Source organism: Mastigoproctus giganteus, chromosome 9 (genome assembly GCF_048544385.1).
Source record: "Mastigoproctus giganteus isolate SK-2022 chromosome 9, ASM4854438v1, whole genome shotgun sequence".
In the NCBI taxonomy this organism is placed as follows: Eukaryota; Metazoa; Arthropoda; class Arachnida; order Uropygi; family Thelyphonidae; genus Mastigoproctus; species Mastigoproctus giganteus.
The window spans coordinates 138,721,310-138,735,768 of NC_143583.1; the positions used below are offsets into that span (position 1 = coordinate 138,721,310).

The 14,459-nt window shown below is 36.4% G+C and overlaps 1 protein-coding gene across 4 annotated transcripts in view; it reads left to right on the top strand.

Annotated features, from left to right (window-relative positions):
• The window catches only part of LOC150080768 (plexin-A2-like), a 1,384,718-nt gene that overhangs the window by 1,145,424 nt on the left and 224,835 nt on the right, over positions 1 to 14,459 (top strand). For all 4 annotated transcript variants that reach the window (XM_090381170.1, XM_090381171.1, XM_090381172.1 and 1 more), the window contains one exon: positions 4,624 to 4,766. In XM_090381170.1, the coding sequence (XP_090237296.1) occupies positions 4,624 to 4,766 (143 nt within the window). The remainder of the gene's footprint in view (positions 1 to 4,623; positions 4,767 to 14,459) is intronic.

Sequence of the window (14,459 nt, forward strand, 5' to 3'; positions counted from 1 at the left end):
TTGTGCCCTTAAAAGATGATATCTGCTCTACATCATCAACTTTTGCCCCTGGAAGACATACCCTGCTCCCATTCCACATATCCTTTTTGCACAATATATTTCCCATGTTCATGACAATAGAGTCACTGAGAGGAACTAGCTCCTGTGGGTATTATTGAATATATTTAGTTAGGAGTAAATGCTGGGAATTTGTAAACTATATCTTTACATGATGGCAATGTTGCTGCCTTCGGTCATTTGTTTCTTGACCTTTCAGCAAAGTTTCTCAGCATGAACTCAGTTTATTTTTGAGGTTATCATGCCAAACTTGCACTAAAAAGTAATAAAATGGCTTCATGAAAGTGTTCGAACAATCAGAACATATTTTGTTATATTTGTGGAAATTAAGTAGTCCTAAAGAGAAGACATTATAGAATTGGGAAAAAATGTGTGTTGTGCTTATTTTGTAGCGAAACCCTGTGATCAAGATAAACAATGGCTACCCATGAATTTTGGTTACAAATTCTGCACAGTGGAGACTTTTTATTAACTTATCAAAGAAGAATCTCAAAGGTTTGGTGCTCCACAGTGAAATAAATATGGGTCAATTCCATATCGATTCAATGTGTTGAAGCATTGAGATTGTGGAAAAATGGCAAAAAGATGGCTATGCCATTTGCAATTCCCATGATTTGGTGGGAACCTACAAACCAATGTGACTTACTTTTACTTAGTTAATGTACAGGAATACAATGCAAAGAGTAAGAAGGGCATTGTGTATTCTAATATTCCATCTGCTATTAGACCAATCCCACATGGAAATAACTTGCTGATTCCATGCCCTTCACTTATATTAAAGAATGTAGCAGCAGTAAAAGAGAAAGTGCAGAAAATGAAGCTTCTGAAGATGAAACAGAAGTCTACTACATGCTTGGAGATATTGAGTTCAGTCCTTAATTGTTGTCACAGCATGAACTCAGTGATCTGGTAAGAGATTTAAATTTACCAAAGGAATCTACAGAATACCTTGGTTCTAGACAAGTGAAAAAATCTTCCAGCGCATGGAGTATTTTTCTCATGGTACAGACACAGAGAACAACTAGTTCCTAGGGATGTTTCTGAGGATGATTCTATGGTTTTTTGCATTAATATAAATGACTTAATGAACTATTTAGGAATTATTTACAAAACCTACACAGTAGAGACTCAAAGAGGAATCTCAAAGGTGTGTTGCTCCACAATGAAAATAAATATGGGTCAATTCCAATCACTCACTCTGTGCATTTGAAAGAAACTTGAAGTTGTTGACAAATATTAAGTATGAAGAACATGGTTGGTTAGTTGGATGATCTGTGCTGACTCTAAAGGGATAGGCATGTTACTTGGACAGCAATTTGGCTACACAAAAATGCCTTGCTTTTTTCTGTAAGCGGGACATCAACAAGGAGTAAGGACCAAGATGTCAGGATCTGGCCAAAGATGGGCAATTTGTTGCCTGGATCAAAGAATATAGTTCATAAACCACTGGTAGACCCCTAAACTGACTTCCTTTTGCCCTTGCACATCAAACTGGGTTTGACAAACAGTTTGTGAATGCTTTACTTCAGGAGGCTGCCTGCTTCAACTAACTTTGTACTGAATTCCTATCACTCACCCAAGTGGTTTTCAACATGTATTTAAATATAAAAGTGTGCAAAAGTATCATTGTTATAATTTCAGTGCATAAATTCTGCCAAAATTAAGAAAGATTTCTGAAAAATGAATTTGATTTTTGAAGAAACCCTGACATGATGGAAACAAACAGAAGTCATTTTTTGAAATCAGCATTAGAAAATGATTCTGAAACAACCTTTTCTGAGAAAACATCAGTGATTTTTTTTTCAAAATGCAGAGTAGTGTTATTCTCCAGGATGCCTCAATAGACCTTCTTCAGCATTCTTGGTTTTGTCCAGAAACAGCCAATGGTCCTAGGCCATGTCATCACACTTCTTTTGCCAAACTTCTCCAGACCATCACACTGCCAAACTTCATTGTCAGGACAATAAATTCCAGTAGATGCTTTCTCCAGCCATCCACCACACCCAAGTACAATCATCAAACCTGATAGACCATGTACTATGACTTGTCACTTCAAAGAATAGCATTCTGTTGGTCTCCAGTCCATGAATGGTAGACCTTACACCAAGCTGGATTCCATCTGGCCTTAGCCAGGGTGATTAGTGGCTTGTGGACAGCTGTGCAACCATAATAACCCCTATCATGGTTGTGCACAAGCACAGCCAGTCGTCTCACTGAGGATCTGTGTGTACTGAGACAGTGTCAACCTGTATTCTAAGCAGAAGATTCATTGCAGGGCTTTCCAGTTGACCATTAAAATGCCACGTACAGACCAGTCATGTGGCACCTTATTATCATTCCATGCTGGAAGTCTGCTAACTCTATCAGCTGTGGCATCTTACACTCACGGTTACTTTCTACTCAAAGGGCTACAAGCATATTTATAATTGCATGTGACACATGGTGCATGGGTAGGATGTCACCAATAATCAATGCTGGGGTGGAACATTAATGTAGGGCAGTGTATGTTCCCGTTTATAATACAGAAAACCCTGTAAGAACTCATTGTACATGCAGAGGCAGGAAAACAGCTCTAAACAGGTGATATACTGGTGGAGACAATAAAACTCGTTGCAGTTGGAAAAACTGCCAATTGTGATGGCTTTTAATGGAATTCTGTTAGAAATGATGCTGCAATTTTATTTTATTTATTTATTTATTTTTGACTTATCCAAAAAAATCTCCATGAAGAGAATAGAAAAGAAATGTAGCAGAGGAAGTAAAAGAGGAAACAGCAGATAACTTTCAGTTCTTTCTGGAAATTTATGTTTGGTGACTGTAGTTGATGCCTTTAGTAAATAAAAGGAAACATCATTTATGTAATCAACATATCAGCCTATAAAATGATACAAAAAATGATTTTCTTGTACTCTGATTTGATTGACAAGTGACTATGATTTGATTGACAGGTGACTATTGCAACCTTAGTGACTCTCACCAATGAGCAAGTAATGGGAAACTAACTTGACGATGCATTTAGCTGTTTTTTTTTTTTTTTTTTTTTTTTTCGATTTTATCAATTGTTCCATATCAATGACTCATTCACTTTTCAGATTTTTAAACAAGGACATGGGGGGTGGATATATCTCCTATCGGCACCTCCATAGCCATGTGGGCAGGTGCAGCAATGCATAGCACACGCTTCTTGATTAGACCGGGGTTCGAGCCCGTCACCACCAAATACGGAGGATGTGGAAAGGTCAGGGAATGACCACCGCATATCCTCGGAGCAATATGGGTTTAGTTGCTAATGCTCCTAAAAACCATATAACAAACAAAGAAATATTTCCTATTCTGTAAGGTTGTCTGGATAATATATTCAGAATAGAGTGAATATAGTAGTAGTAGTAGCAGTGGCATTTGACGCAAGAAAGCAAGTGTATGAGCTTATGCAGCATCAGCCAAAAAAAAAAAAAAAATCACACCATTCCCTCCAAATGCCTGTCCAGTTCCTCCTTAAATTTATTAATATGTGAATATGTAGCATAAAAAACCTTGTCAGATACATCTCTCCTCATGCCCTTGTTTAGAAATTGAAAAAAGTGCACTGTTCCTTTGTGCACTGTTGTCAACAATCTTTCACGGATAGACAATATATCTTCCCTGTGTCCTTGTTTAAAATTTGAATAAGTGGTAATAAACTGTGTGTAAAGGCAAGCAGTGCCTTTACACACGCGCATGGAGTGGGGCTATGTCTTCTATCCCCACAAAGTTGCCTGGGTAACATATTTGCTATTTATCCAGTACATCAGTCAGATAATTGAAAATATTTGGTTATTGTTGTTATTTGGTTTTTAGGAGCATTAGCAACTAAGGCCATATTGCTCCGGGATATGCGGTGGTCATTCCCTGACCTTTCCGCATCCTCTGTATTTGGTGGTGACGGGTTCGAACCCCGGTCTATTCAAGAAGCGTGTGCTACGCACGGCTGCTCCTTCCCACCTGGCTACGGAGGCGCCGCAAAAATATTTGGACTTACTAAAGCAAATTGTTAAATTGCTTTAGTAGGTAAATGGTAAATCATATCCGTTACCCAACTGTGACTTTTGCATTAACATATATTTTTCAGGTAATTATAAATAAAAATGCTAAATCTCACAAATAGTGTATTGAAATGCTCTGTTGCAAATAAATAAATAAAAAAAATAAAAAAAAAATTCATTCATTATTTTCTTTATTATGTAGTCTGTATTTTAGTCTCCATATCAATCAGGCATAGTGAAAGGACCCACAATCACTACATTGTGATGGGACGCCCATCTTCCTCCTCACCTTTAGAGGGCTTCATCCAGTCAGTTTTGTGGTGGGCTTCTGATTTCCTGCTGCACTGTATTTCTACATATTATGCATTACATAATTTAATTCAGGATTCATTTCATAAAAGAATTTGATTCTTAATGCCTAATATTTTAGAATCATACCCCTAATTTATATATTAGATTAAGTAATAATAATTTCACGCTCAAAGAAAGAAAAAATCTTTTTAGTCAATTAAGTGGTCTGTTGTTTTCTTTCCCGATCATATAGCCTTTGCAGAACTTCAAACAGAAGTGACAGACCTAACTAGTGATGTTGCTACTGGGGGAATACCGTTCTTAGACTACAGGACATATACTATGAAAGTGCTGTTTCCTAATTCAGATGATCATCCTGTTCTTAGGGAATTGCAGGTTTGTTAAAAATTCCTTTTATATCATTGTTTCCTAACTATATTCAGACAGTATATTTTGATCTTGTTTGTTAATATAAAATATCACAATTTAAAATAATGTTAGTAACAAATTAAACAGGCCAGATAATTTTATCTGGCTATAATTTAAAAGAAAATCCTGATGTTTGGAGATTGTTGGACCTTTATTAGGAGAACGACCTTACTATTCTGTGTATCAGCATTTAAATCTGAGAAAATATAGTTAAACTCAAAAGAAGTTATTTATTTTTAAATGTTTTCTAGTTGAGCTTTATTATAGCTTATATAGCCATTTTGAGCTGGGAAGAATATAATCCAGTGCCACCCGTTGGAAATTGTAATGACACTGCAAATTATAATTGAATTTTGATAAATCAGTAAATCCACTGTTAAAATTCACGAACTTCCCGCAATTGAGCCTTTTATAACCAGTGATGAGGTGAATACAGTGAATGGGGTTTTTAACAAACCCCCGGAAGATGGTAATGTTTTTTTAAATTCTGATAGTAAGGGTTTCCATGAGATATTTAAGAAAGTCTTAAAACAAAGTAATAAGCTGAAGACTGCAAGGGCCTAAATTCGACAGTATTGAGCAACATTTCCCTCCTTCTGCTGAACAATGTAGAGTTGAAGGCAGTGTTGATTGGCTATGGCTGTTTCTCGCAGGGCCTTGGAATGCTACTTGGATGTCGATAGTTCTGCTTCCTCAAGAAGCCGAACCCCTGAAAATTATATTTTGACATGGTAGATGTGTTTACTGTGAAGGAGAGAGCTCTGTGGGCACTCGAACTTTGGTTAAGAGTAAATCTCCTGTTTTGAAAAGGAGAAATAGGAGGAGCAGTAAATGTATGAAAAATATGACTAATGTATTAAATGAAGTAGAATTATTAAAGGATAATGATGAAGAAATGAGATAAGTCAATAGGAATATTGAAATGGACTTGAATATTGAGAATAAGTATACGAATTCAGTTAAGGATATTGACAATTTTGATAATTCTGTCAACATTGCCACTGACAAACATCAGTAGGCCTCACACATGCTTCTGAAAATCAGTCACAAGATTTAGTAGAAAATGAACTGGATTATGAACCAGATTCAGTAGATTCACTGTTTGATAGAGATGGACTGAATAACCAAAATAAGCAGAACCAAGTGGTTAATTATTTCCATAATGAACCAATCAATGTTGTCATTACATGTATGAGAAGTAATTTAGAGAAGTTTTTGTTTTCTAAAGAACATGGAATCAGTGATGCTATTTCTCAAATATTGACTAAAAAGGGTTATCTGGAAAGTTTGGCATTGAAATTGGGAATGGATAATGAATGCTTGAAATAGGCAAATAGATGTTTGTAGGGGTCACTACTAAATACAATAGCAATAATTACAAGTTTGCAGTGTACTGGAAAGCTGTACAGTGAGGTTGTTAAAAATGGTGATAAAAAGGAAAATTGGAAGGATAACATAACTAATTATGGTAGCTATACAAAGCAGAGAAATATTGTTAGTTCTAATAATGTACTGATCAGGCCTGAGCTTGATACTAAACTTAAGTCTAGCATAGATGCAGAAAAGGCAGTCTCTAAAAATCATGGAAAATTTGCTTAGAAGGGTACAGATTAGAAGGTGAAGACTCCCTGACAAGGGGTATTTTGATTGAGACTGAGTCTAGCGAAGAGTGTAAGGATTTAAGACAAATGAACTCATAAATAAATTTAGATTGAATATCACAAAGCCTAAGAAATCTGATTTGAAAATAATGTTATATGATGTAATGAAGGATATAAACAAAGATCTACTTAATGAGTTATATAAAAGAAACCTAATACATATGGGTCTATGCAGGGATAGTGTAACTGATGAAGTGAAAATACATTTTTCTAATGAAAACAAAAGCAAGAATGGAATAACTGGATCTTGGAAATATCCTATAGAGTTAAAAAGTTTCTTGATAAGCAGACACAAATCATTATTGGATTGATGTCCTACAAGTTTAAGGAATTTCATTTGGTCACTATTTGGTATAATTGTCAGAGGTATGGGCACATTTCTGAGACATGTAGAAGTGATATGCCAGTTTGCAGTTATTGTGGTATGACTGATCAAAATTTTGAACTCTGTAAAAATAAAAACAAACCTCAGTGTTGTTCTAATTGTAGTGCGAAAAATAGCCCTGCTGCTCATTCAGTTAGAGAAGTGTCCTGAATGCATATAAAAATAGCCCTGCTGCTCATTCAGAATAAGAAGTGTCCTGAATGCATATTGCACTGAAATTTACTAAGGAAAGAACATATTTTTCACTTTATGGTAATGAGCAATAACACTTTTACCCATAGAAATAGTATGTACGGTGAACTCAAGATTCTTCAAATTAATGTGCAGTGTGCAAGATCTGTAGCAGATGAGCTAAGATTAGTTTGTGAATGTGGAAGGATTGACATTGTTTGTGTTCAGGAAACCTATGTTTATTTGATGCATGGAAACTGGATATCCCAAATCTATTAGAATTGTCTCAAAGAACTGTGACAAACTGAGGGCTGCTGTACTAATTTTCAGCTCTGATCTGACCAGAATTGACTCCTTATGTACATTGTATACAGTCTGTTTTGATATTGAAGCTAGTTGGGGACAATTTTACATTATATCTATGTATTGTTGGCCTGATGTGGACCTCAATTGCTCTCTTAGCTATTTGAAAAAGCTATCTGAAAAAAGAAAATTGAAAGAGCCATTATTCAGATTGAAAGGTAGAAAGGTCATCTGTCTGGATTCAAATGCTAAAAATGTTTTATGGTATTCTAGATTTACAGATGTCAGAGGCAGGTTATTGGAAGAGCTGATATCCTCATCAAAACTTGATCATTAATAAGCCTGGTAATGAACCAACATTTTTGACTGTTAATTGGTGAGTTTAACATGGATGTAATGTTAGCCAATAGTACAGTCTTCAATTCCATATCTAATTGGCAAGTTAAACCAGATTAACAGCGATCACAGAGCAATTATTTTCAATTCAGGCTGTGCTAGAAGTAGATTTATCGAGCCACATTCATTACAACTTCGAAAATTTGCAATCAAGCATGCTGACTGGGATAAGGTTGACAGATTTGTTAGGACGATTTTTGGTGAAATGTTGTTAACTGAGTTAGATATGATTGATGCATTTTATTTGATTCAGTTATTGCAGCAGAAGTTGTTTGATGTCCCGAGGAACTCCACCATTGCTCCGGTGCAGTGGTGGTCCTTTGATCTTATTGATCTCCGAAAAGAGGTCAACAGGGCGCGTAAGAAGTTCCAATGTCAGAAAAATTGTGGGATAATAAAGAATCTACTTTAGGTTGAAAACTGAGTATCAATTGGTCAAAATAAAATACATCTGTCTAGTAGCCAAAAGGAAATTTGATGCATGGAAACACTTAGTGCAAACAACTGGTGATGAGGATTCATGAGGTATTGTTTAAAAGTTATGTTTGAACAAAACAAGGCCATCTGGGGATATGATATGTTCTATGCATTGTAGAGACTGAAACTCTAGATTGGTTGGGCAGTATTAATGTTATTCCTGATCACCTAGTTAATAGATCTCATCATCATGTGGATGGGGTGGAGCATTCTGATGCTACTGATCATTTAGATTGTAGTTATGTTAGTGATATTCAAGAGGAACCTTTTTTTAAATAGAAGATCTCAATTTAGCTGTTAGCAAAATTCGTAATAACAGGTGTCCTGGTATTGGACCACATTGAAGGTCAAGTTAAGTGTTTCTTGAACATCTTCTTGTTTTCAACAAATGCCTGATAAAGGAATTTTTCCCTCGCCTTGGAGGATACTCCTTAAGATTATTTTGAAGTCACCTGAGAAACCTAAAACTGAGCCCTCTTTTTATCATCCAATTGCTCTTCTAGGTTTGAGCAAGATCTATGAATGCATGCTTACACAATGAATATTACATTATAAGCAAGAAAATTTGGACTCTCAAACAAACAATATGGCTTTACTTCTGGTCTTGTGCAGGGGATGTTTTATTAGGGTCCCCGTAGCCAAGCATTTCTGTTACATTCATCTGTATATTCAATAGTAGCAATTTCAATCCCAAAACCATCCACTCAGTTTCCACCATTTCCAAAACCATGTTGGAAAGCAGAATGCACATCAGAAAAAAAGCCACAAAACCAAACATGCAAGATATTCCAATGATATTCCATCAATTAATCTTATAGCCTGTGCATTCTCTCTCTCTCTCTCTCTCTCTCTCTCTCTCTCTCTCTCTCTCTCACACACACACACACGACAATTTCTGGGAAATGATGCACAAATTGACATCTTTGATATGGAAAAAGCATATGACATGGCTTGGGGATTTGAAATTTTAAAAGACATCCATAATTTTGGTCATGTGGACGATCTTGTGGTTTTTATTAAAAACTTTACATCAAATTAATTATTACAAGGTTTATGGGATCCTGTCTATTTTGCCAAGAAAAAAAAAAAAAAAGTTCCCCAAGGATCAGTCCTAAATGTTACAATTTTTGCTATTAAAGTTAATTTTATTACTGAACAACTTCCTCTAACTGTAAACAGCACCCTCTTTGTTTATTGATTTCATTTCTGTCCTTAGCTCTCTTTGCCAACGGTATCTTATATTCCTTTTTCACTTGCTTCACACCATAAATAGTTTTTGTTATGTACATTCTTATAATTTACATATAAATTGGTGTTTTGATAGGTTGTAACTGTCCCGTGCTCTAGCAGATTTGGTTATTTCCTTAATCTGCTTTAGTCCTCCTATTTGAAACTGAAGCACACGCCTTTCCCCCTTTGAGCCCACACCCCCTTGCAGGCACCTGTACATGGTGATTGGACGCCTCCCAGTGATGCTGCTGAGCCTACAGACTAGCATCACTGGGATCCCACACACACACACACACACACACTTAAAAACTTTCAATATGACATGGAAGATGGGGACAGAATAATTAACAGACAATATGAAGCATCCAATGAAATAACAGAGAAGCTGAGTTGCAGGTACCCCAGGGTCAAGCATTCCTTGACCATTTGAATTCATTGTGTTTCTTAGTGTTATCTCTAAAGGTATTTTCAGTGAATAGATATTTTGTTTCAAATACTGTCTTCCTAATTTATATATTAGAGTAGCTGTTTCACACTACAAGAAGTGAGCAAAGGCCTTGGAAGGACACCTACCTTTCTGTTTCTTTTCTAATGGTACTAACAAACTAAATCATCTGCTTGGTCACCTCTTAGTACTGCACCTGCCTCTCCATGTGTCAGGGTTAGAAGCCTGGGTGATAAAACTAATCCCCAGGGCTGAAAGGAGCAAAACGTTAAATTGGACAACTTTCCAGACTTTAAATTAAGACGTAAATTGAACTTCTATGGATTTGCATCAACCCAATGATGACCTAACCAACCCAAAGAAATTGAAGAGGCATACTCCAACTAGAACACCTAAGTTTCCTGATTCTGCATTCTTTAACAGATCAATTTGTAGGCAATCCATTGACACTTCTCACATAGAAATGTCTTGAAAGTGTAACTAGTTCCCCAAGAATAGCCACCTTTTTATTTAAATTTGGTGACCTGCTGGTTGAGACTACTAGCCACAAACACTAAATCTCTTCTCAAACTACCTCATTTGGTGGAGTTCCAGTTCAGGTGTCTGCACCTGCCATACTCACTACCTCCAAAGGTGTCATGTTAGAAGGGGACCTAATGAATATCAGAGGAGGAAACTGATCCAGGAACTGCAAGAACGGGAGGTCACACAGGCAGAAAGATAGTGTGCTTATTCCAACTCACAGCATTATACTGACATCAAGTTTGCCAAACTTTCCTTCATTAGTAAAAGCTGGATATTTGAACTGTTGCATTCATCTGTATATTCCAAATCCAGTAAGATGTAATAAGTGTTCAGAAATTCAGTTTGCTGAGGTGACTCATGAATGTCCAAACTGTGGATCCAAGGAGCATGCCCAAACTGAATGTAATGCCCAGTCTTTGCATTTGCCTAATTGCAAAATCAATCAATCATCTAGCCTTCTCTGAAATTTGTGAACAGTGGAAATATTAGAAAAAATAAAAAAATAAAGATAGAAAACATCTTATATCCAGAATCAAGAAAATAGTTACAAGACTACATGCCAAGACATACATATGCTGAAGCCTCCCAAATATTTCATTCAGTGTCAGTTCAAACTGATGCAGCAATTCTGCCAAGCACATCCATCTCCAAGTGGGCTCGATCTTTGCTCTCATTTACACCCCCAATCTTCAAAGCAACAGAATGTAGATAGAACTCATAATACATCGGTCTCAATACCATCTTCTACTCATACATATCCTGTTAGAACTGTCCAAACAGAAAGCACAGATTCTGCTAGGAAGAAACATACTGATTCTTCTGTATGTTTTATTTATAAATACAGAATCATCTGAAAACCTGGACATTTATTAATGTCCAAGTTTGCAGACAATACGAAGGTTGGCAGGGTTGTTAAAGATACTAATGACAGTACGCTGCTGCAACAGGATCTAGAAAAGTTGAGCAGATGGGCTGAGAGGTGGCGAATGAAGTTTAACATTGACAAATGTAAAGTACTACATATGGGAAACAGCAACCCCAGAGCAACATAAAAACTCTGTGGTACTACACTGACAGTGGTAGAGAATGAAAAGGACCTGGAGGTAATTGTGCAGGCAGATATGAAGTTCTGTGAGCAGTGCAGACAGGCTGCAAGAGTAGCTCATGGTGTCTTATCAATGATATACAGGAATTTTTCTAGCAGGGATAAGGAGGTGATTATTCCCTTGTATAAGGCAATGGTCAGGCCACACCTTGAAGAATACTGTATACAGGTCTGGAGGCCTCATTTCAGAAAGGATGTAGAGCTGCTGGAACGAGTACAGAGAAGGGCAACAAGGTTAGTGAATGGAACAGAGGGTTGCTCTTATGAAGAAAGGCTTAAGTTTTGCAAATTACAGTGTCTGGAGACTAGGCACCGGCAAGGTAATCTGATTGAGGTGTCTAAAGCCTTGAATGGTTTGAGCATGCTCAATGCTGATGGGATTCTTCCTCTTGCTCAGAAAATCACCTGTGAGGGCATAAATTCAAATTGGGGAAAGAGAGATGTAGGATAGATGTCCGGAAATTTGCCTTTAACCAGCAGTTAGTTGGTTGGTGGAACAGACTCCCACCCCTTGTTGTGGAAGTTGATAGCCTAAATAAATTTAAGGCTCAGCTGGACAGATATTTCGAACGAACGGAGGGGTGAAGTGGAAGTTTTTTTTTTTTTTTTTCTGGCTGATGCTGCATAAGCTTGCTTTCTTGCATCATATGCCTCTACTAATGCTAATACCATCTATTAAAATAGAATTATTGTACATTAATCAAGAATATTATTTTATATTAGATATCTAGAGCACCAAAATTTCTTTGGACACTACCCATTTTGTGCCATTGTTCAGTCTGCTATCAGCTTCTGCACTGTCCTATTTTTTGATACAATTCAGTCCTTGGTAAAGATCTGAGAAGGGATATTTGCATCCCCTGTGCTATAATTAATATCACCCATAACAAGGCATATGTGCATGCTTGCTTACGCATTCAAATTGATTTGAAATTTTAGATATTGTTTGCAGTCATGCCTATAACATTCTCCTGCAGTTGTCTTTCCTTTACTGCTAGTTTTCTCACATCACAGCAACTCTGTCCATCATGACTTGCTCAGACTCAGAAAATGATCTGCTCACTTTTGGGTAGCTTTTGATTAGGAGCATAATTCCCTTTGTCACTATTTCTCTTTTTCTAAACAGACTGTATTCGTCATCATGAAAAAATTTCATGATGACGAATACTACCTCTATCTAGGGATGATGCTATTGCTCACCTCTATTATTTCATTTTGTGTATGACACTCCTTACATTAATGTATAGGCAAATGAATATATATATATATATATATATATATATATTAGTGATAAAAAAGAAAGTTAATAATTATAACGACTGTAACTGTAACTAATATTTATGAGTCAATGCAGTTGCAGAGCAATCGTGCATTACACCCATAATGTCTATAAAATATTAAAGATAATAGAAAATAATAGAAAAGTAAATCAATAAAATAATACATTCAGGGATTTAAGAAAACGCAAAAAAAAAAAAAAAAATTATTATCGCTTTTTACCCACAATCCAGTTGACTTCAACTAGCGCCAACCACTCAGACTGAAGGCAAAAAACGACAAGAGGTTCTCTGTTTCTGTAATGATCAATATATGCTAAGTAATTTAAATCTAAACCAAATATAAATCAAATATAGTAATTAAAGTTTATTAATTTTAGAATTAAAAGTAAGAAAATATAAGTAAATTATAAATGTAAGCATATATTAATCATCGTTGACCCAACAAAGAACGTAATTTAATGATTAAAATAAGATTAAATATATAATACATACTACATACTTACCATATCCAGGACATAATGTAATAGTCGTCAAAATAATATGTGGTGCCCCCCCCTATGTGATGGATATGGTAAAAATAAATATAAATAAATAATTAATCAATTAGCCAATCAGATCTAAGTTAACGCAAAGAGAAACATGCAGATAGTAAGAAGAAAAACTAAAAGAGTACGAATAATAGAACCTGAACTCCACAAAGGCAAAAAATAGTGGTATAGATAAGAAATAGTTTCTCCTACGTCCTCGGATTGCTCTAATAATTTCGGATAAATAAAAATAAAGAGTGTAGGACAGCTTAAAGACATTACAAGATATAAGTTGTGGCTCGGGTATGCCCAGGATCGCAAACCCATTCCTATAGTACAGGCCCGGGCAAACTATGGCCCGCGGGCCGCATGCGGCCCGCCACACTGTTTTGCACTGACCGCGAGCTTTAATTGTATTTTCTAAAACAGTTTACTTATTTTATGCCCTTTGCGACGCCTTTTTGGAAAATAAATTTGTATATATAATACATTATAGAATTTGTCGACTTGTAAATTGTTTTATCATCTCTGTATTGTTCAAATTGAGATAGAATTTGAAATTGTGCACGAACCGGAGCGAGCCAACGGGCGCTTATATAACGGTATAATTTGCAATTATAAACTAACCGCACAAAACTACGGTAACAGACAACTGGGGATGGCGACAACGGTTTCAGTGCCTCCGTAGCCAGGTGGGCAGGAGCAGCAGTGTGTAGCACACGCTTCTTGATTAGACTGGGGTTCGAGCCTGTCACCACCAAATACGGAGGATGCGGAAAGGTCAGGGAATAACCACCGCATATGCCAGAGCAATATGGCCCTAGTTGCTAATGCTCCTAAAAGCCAAATAACAAACAAAACAAATGACAACGGCTTTGCTTCGGTGGCGGAATAATAGGATAGGACTGCTGACCAGCCGTAGTTCCAATCTGTTTTCTGTGACTGTCATCCGGCAGTTAGTTTTTTTGCGTTATCTTCGGTTATCATCTTGGTGCCAGTAGCGATAAAAAATAATATTTACGCCCTTTTAAAAACGAAAAATTCAACAAGAGCATCGTGTCTTCAATGAAGAGTGGAACACAAAATATTTTTTTGCTAACATACCGGTAAATAACAAGACTATTTGTCTCATCTGTCGGGAGAGTGTCTCAGTGT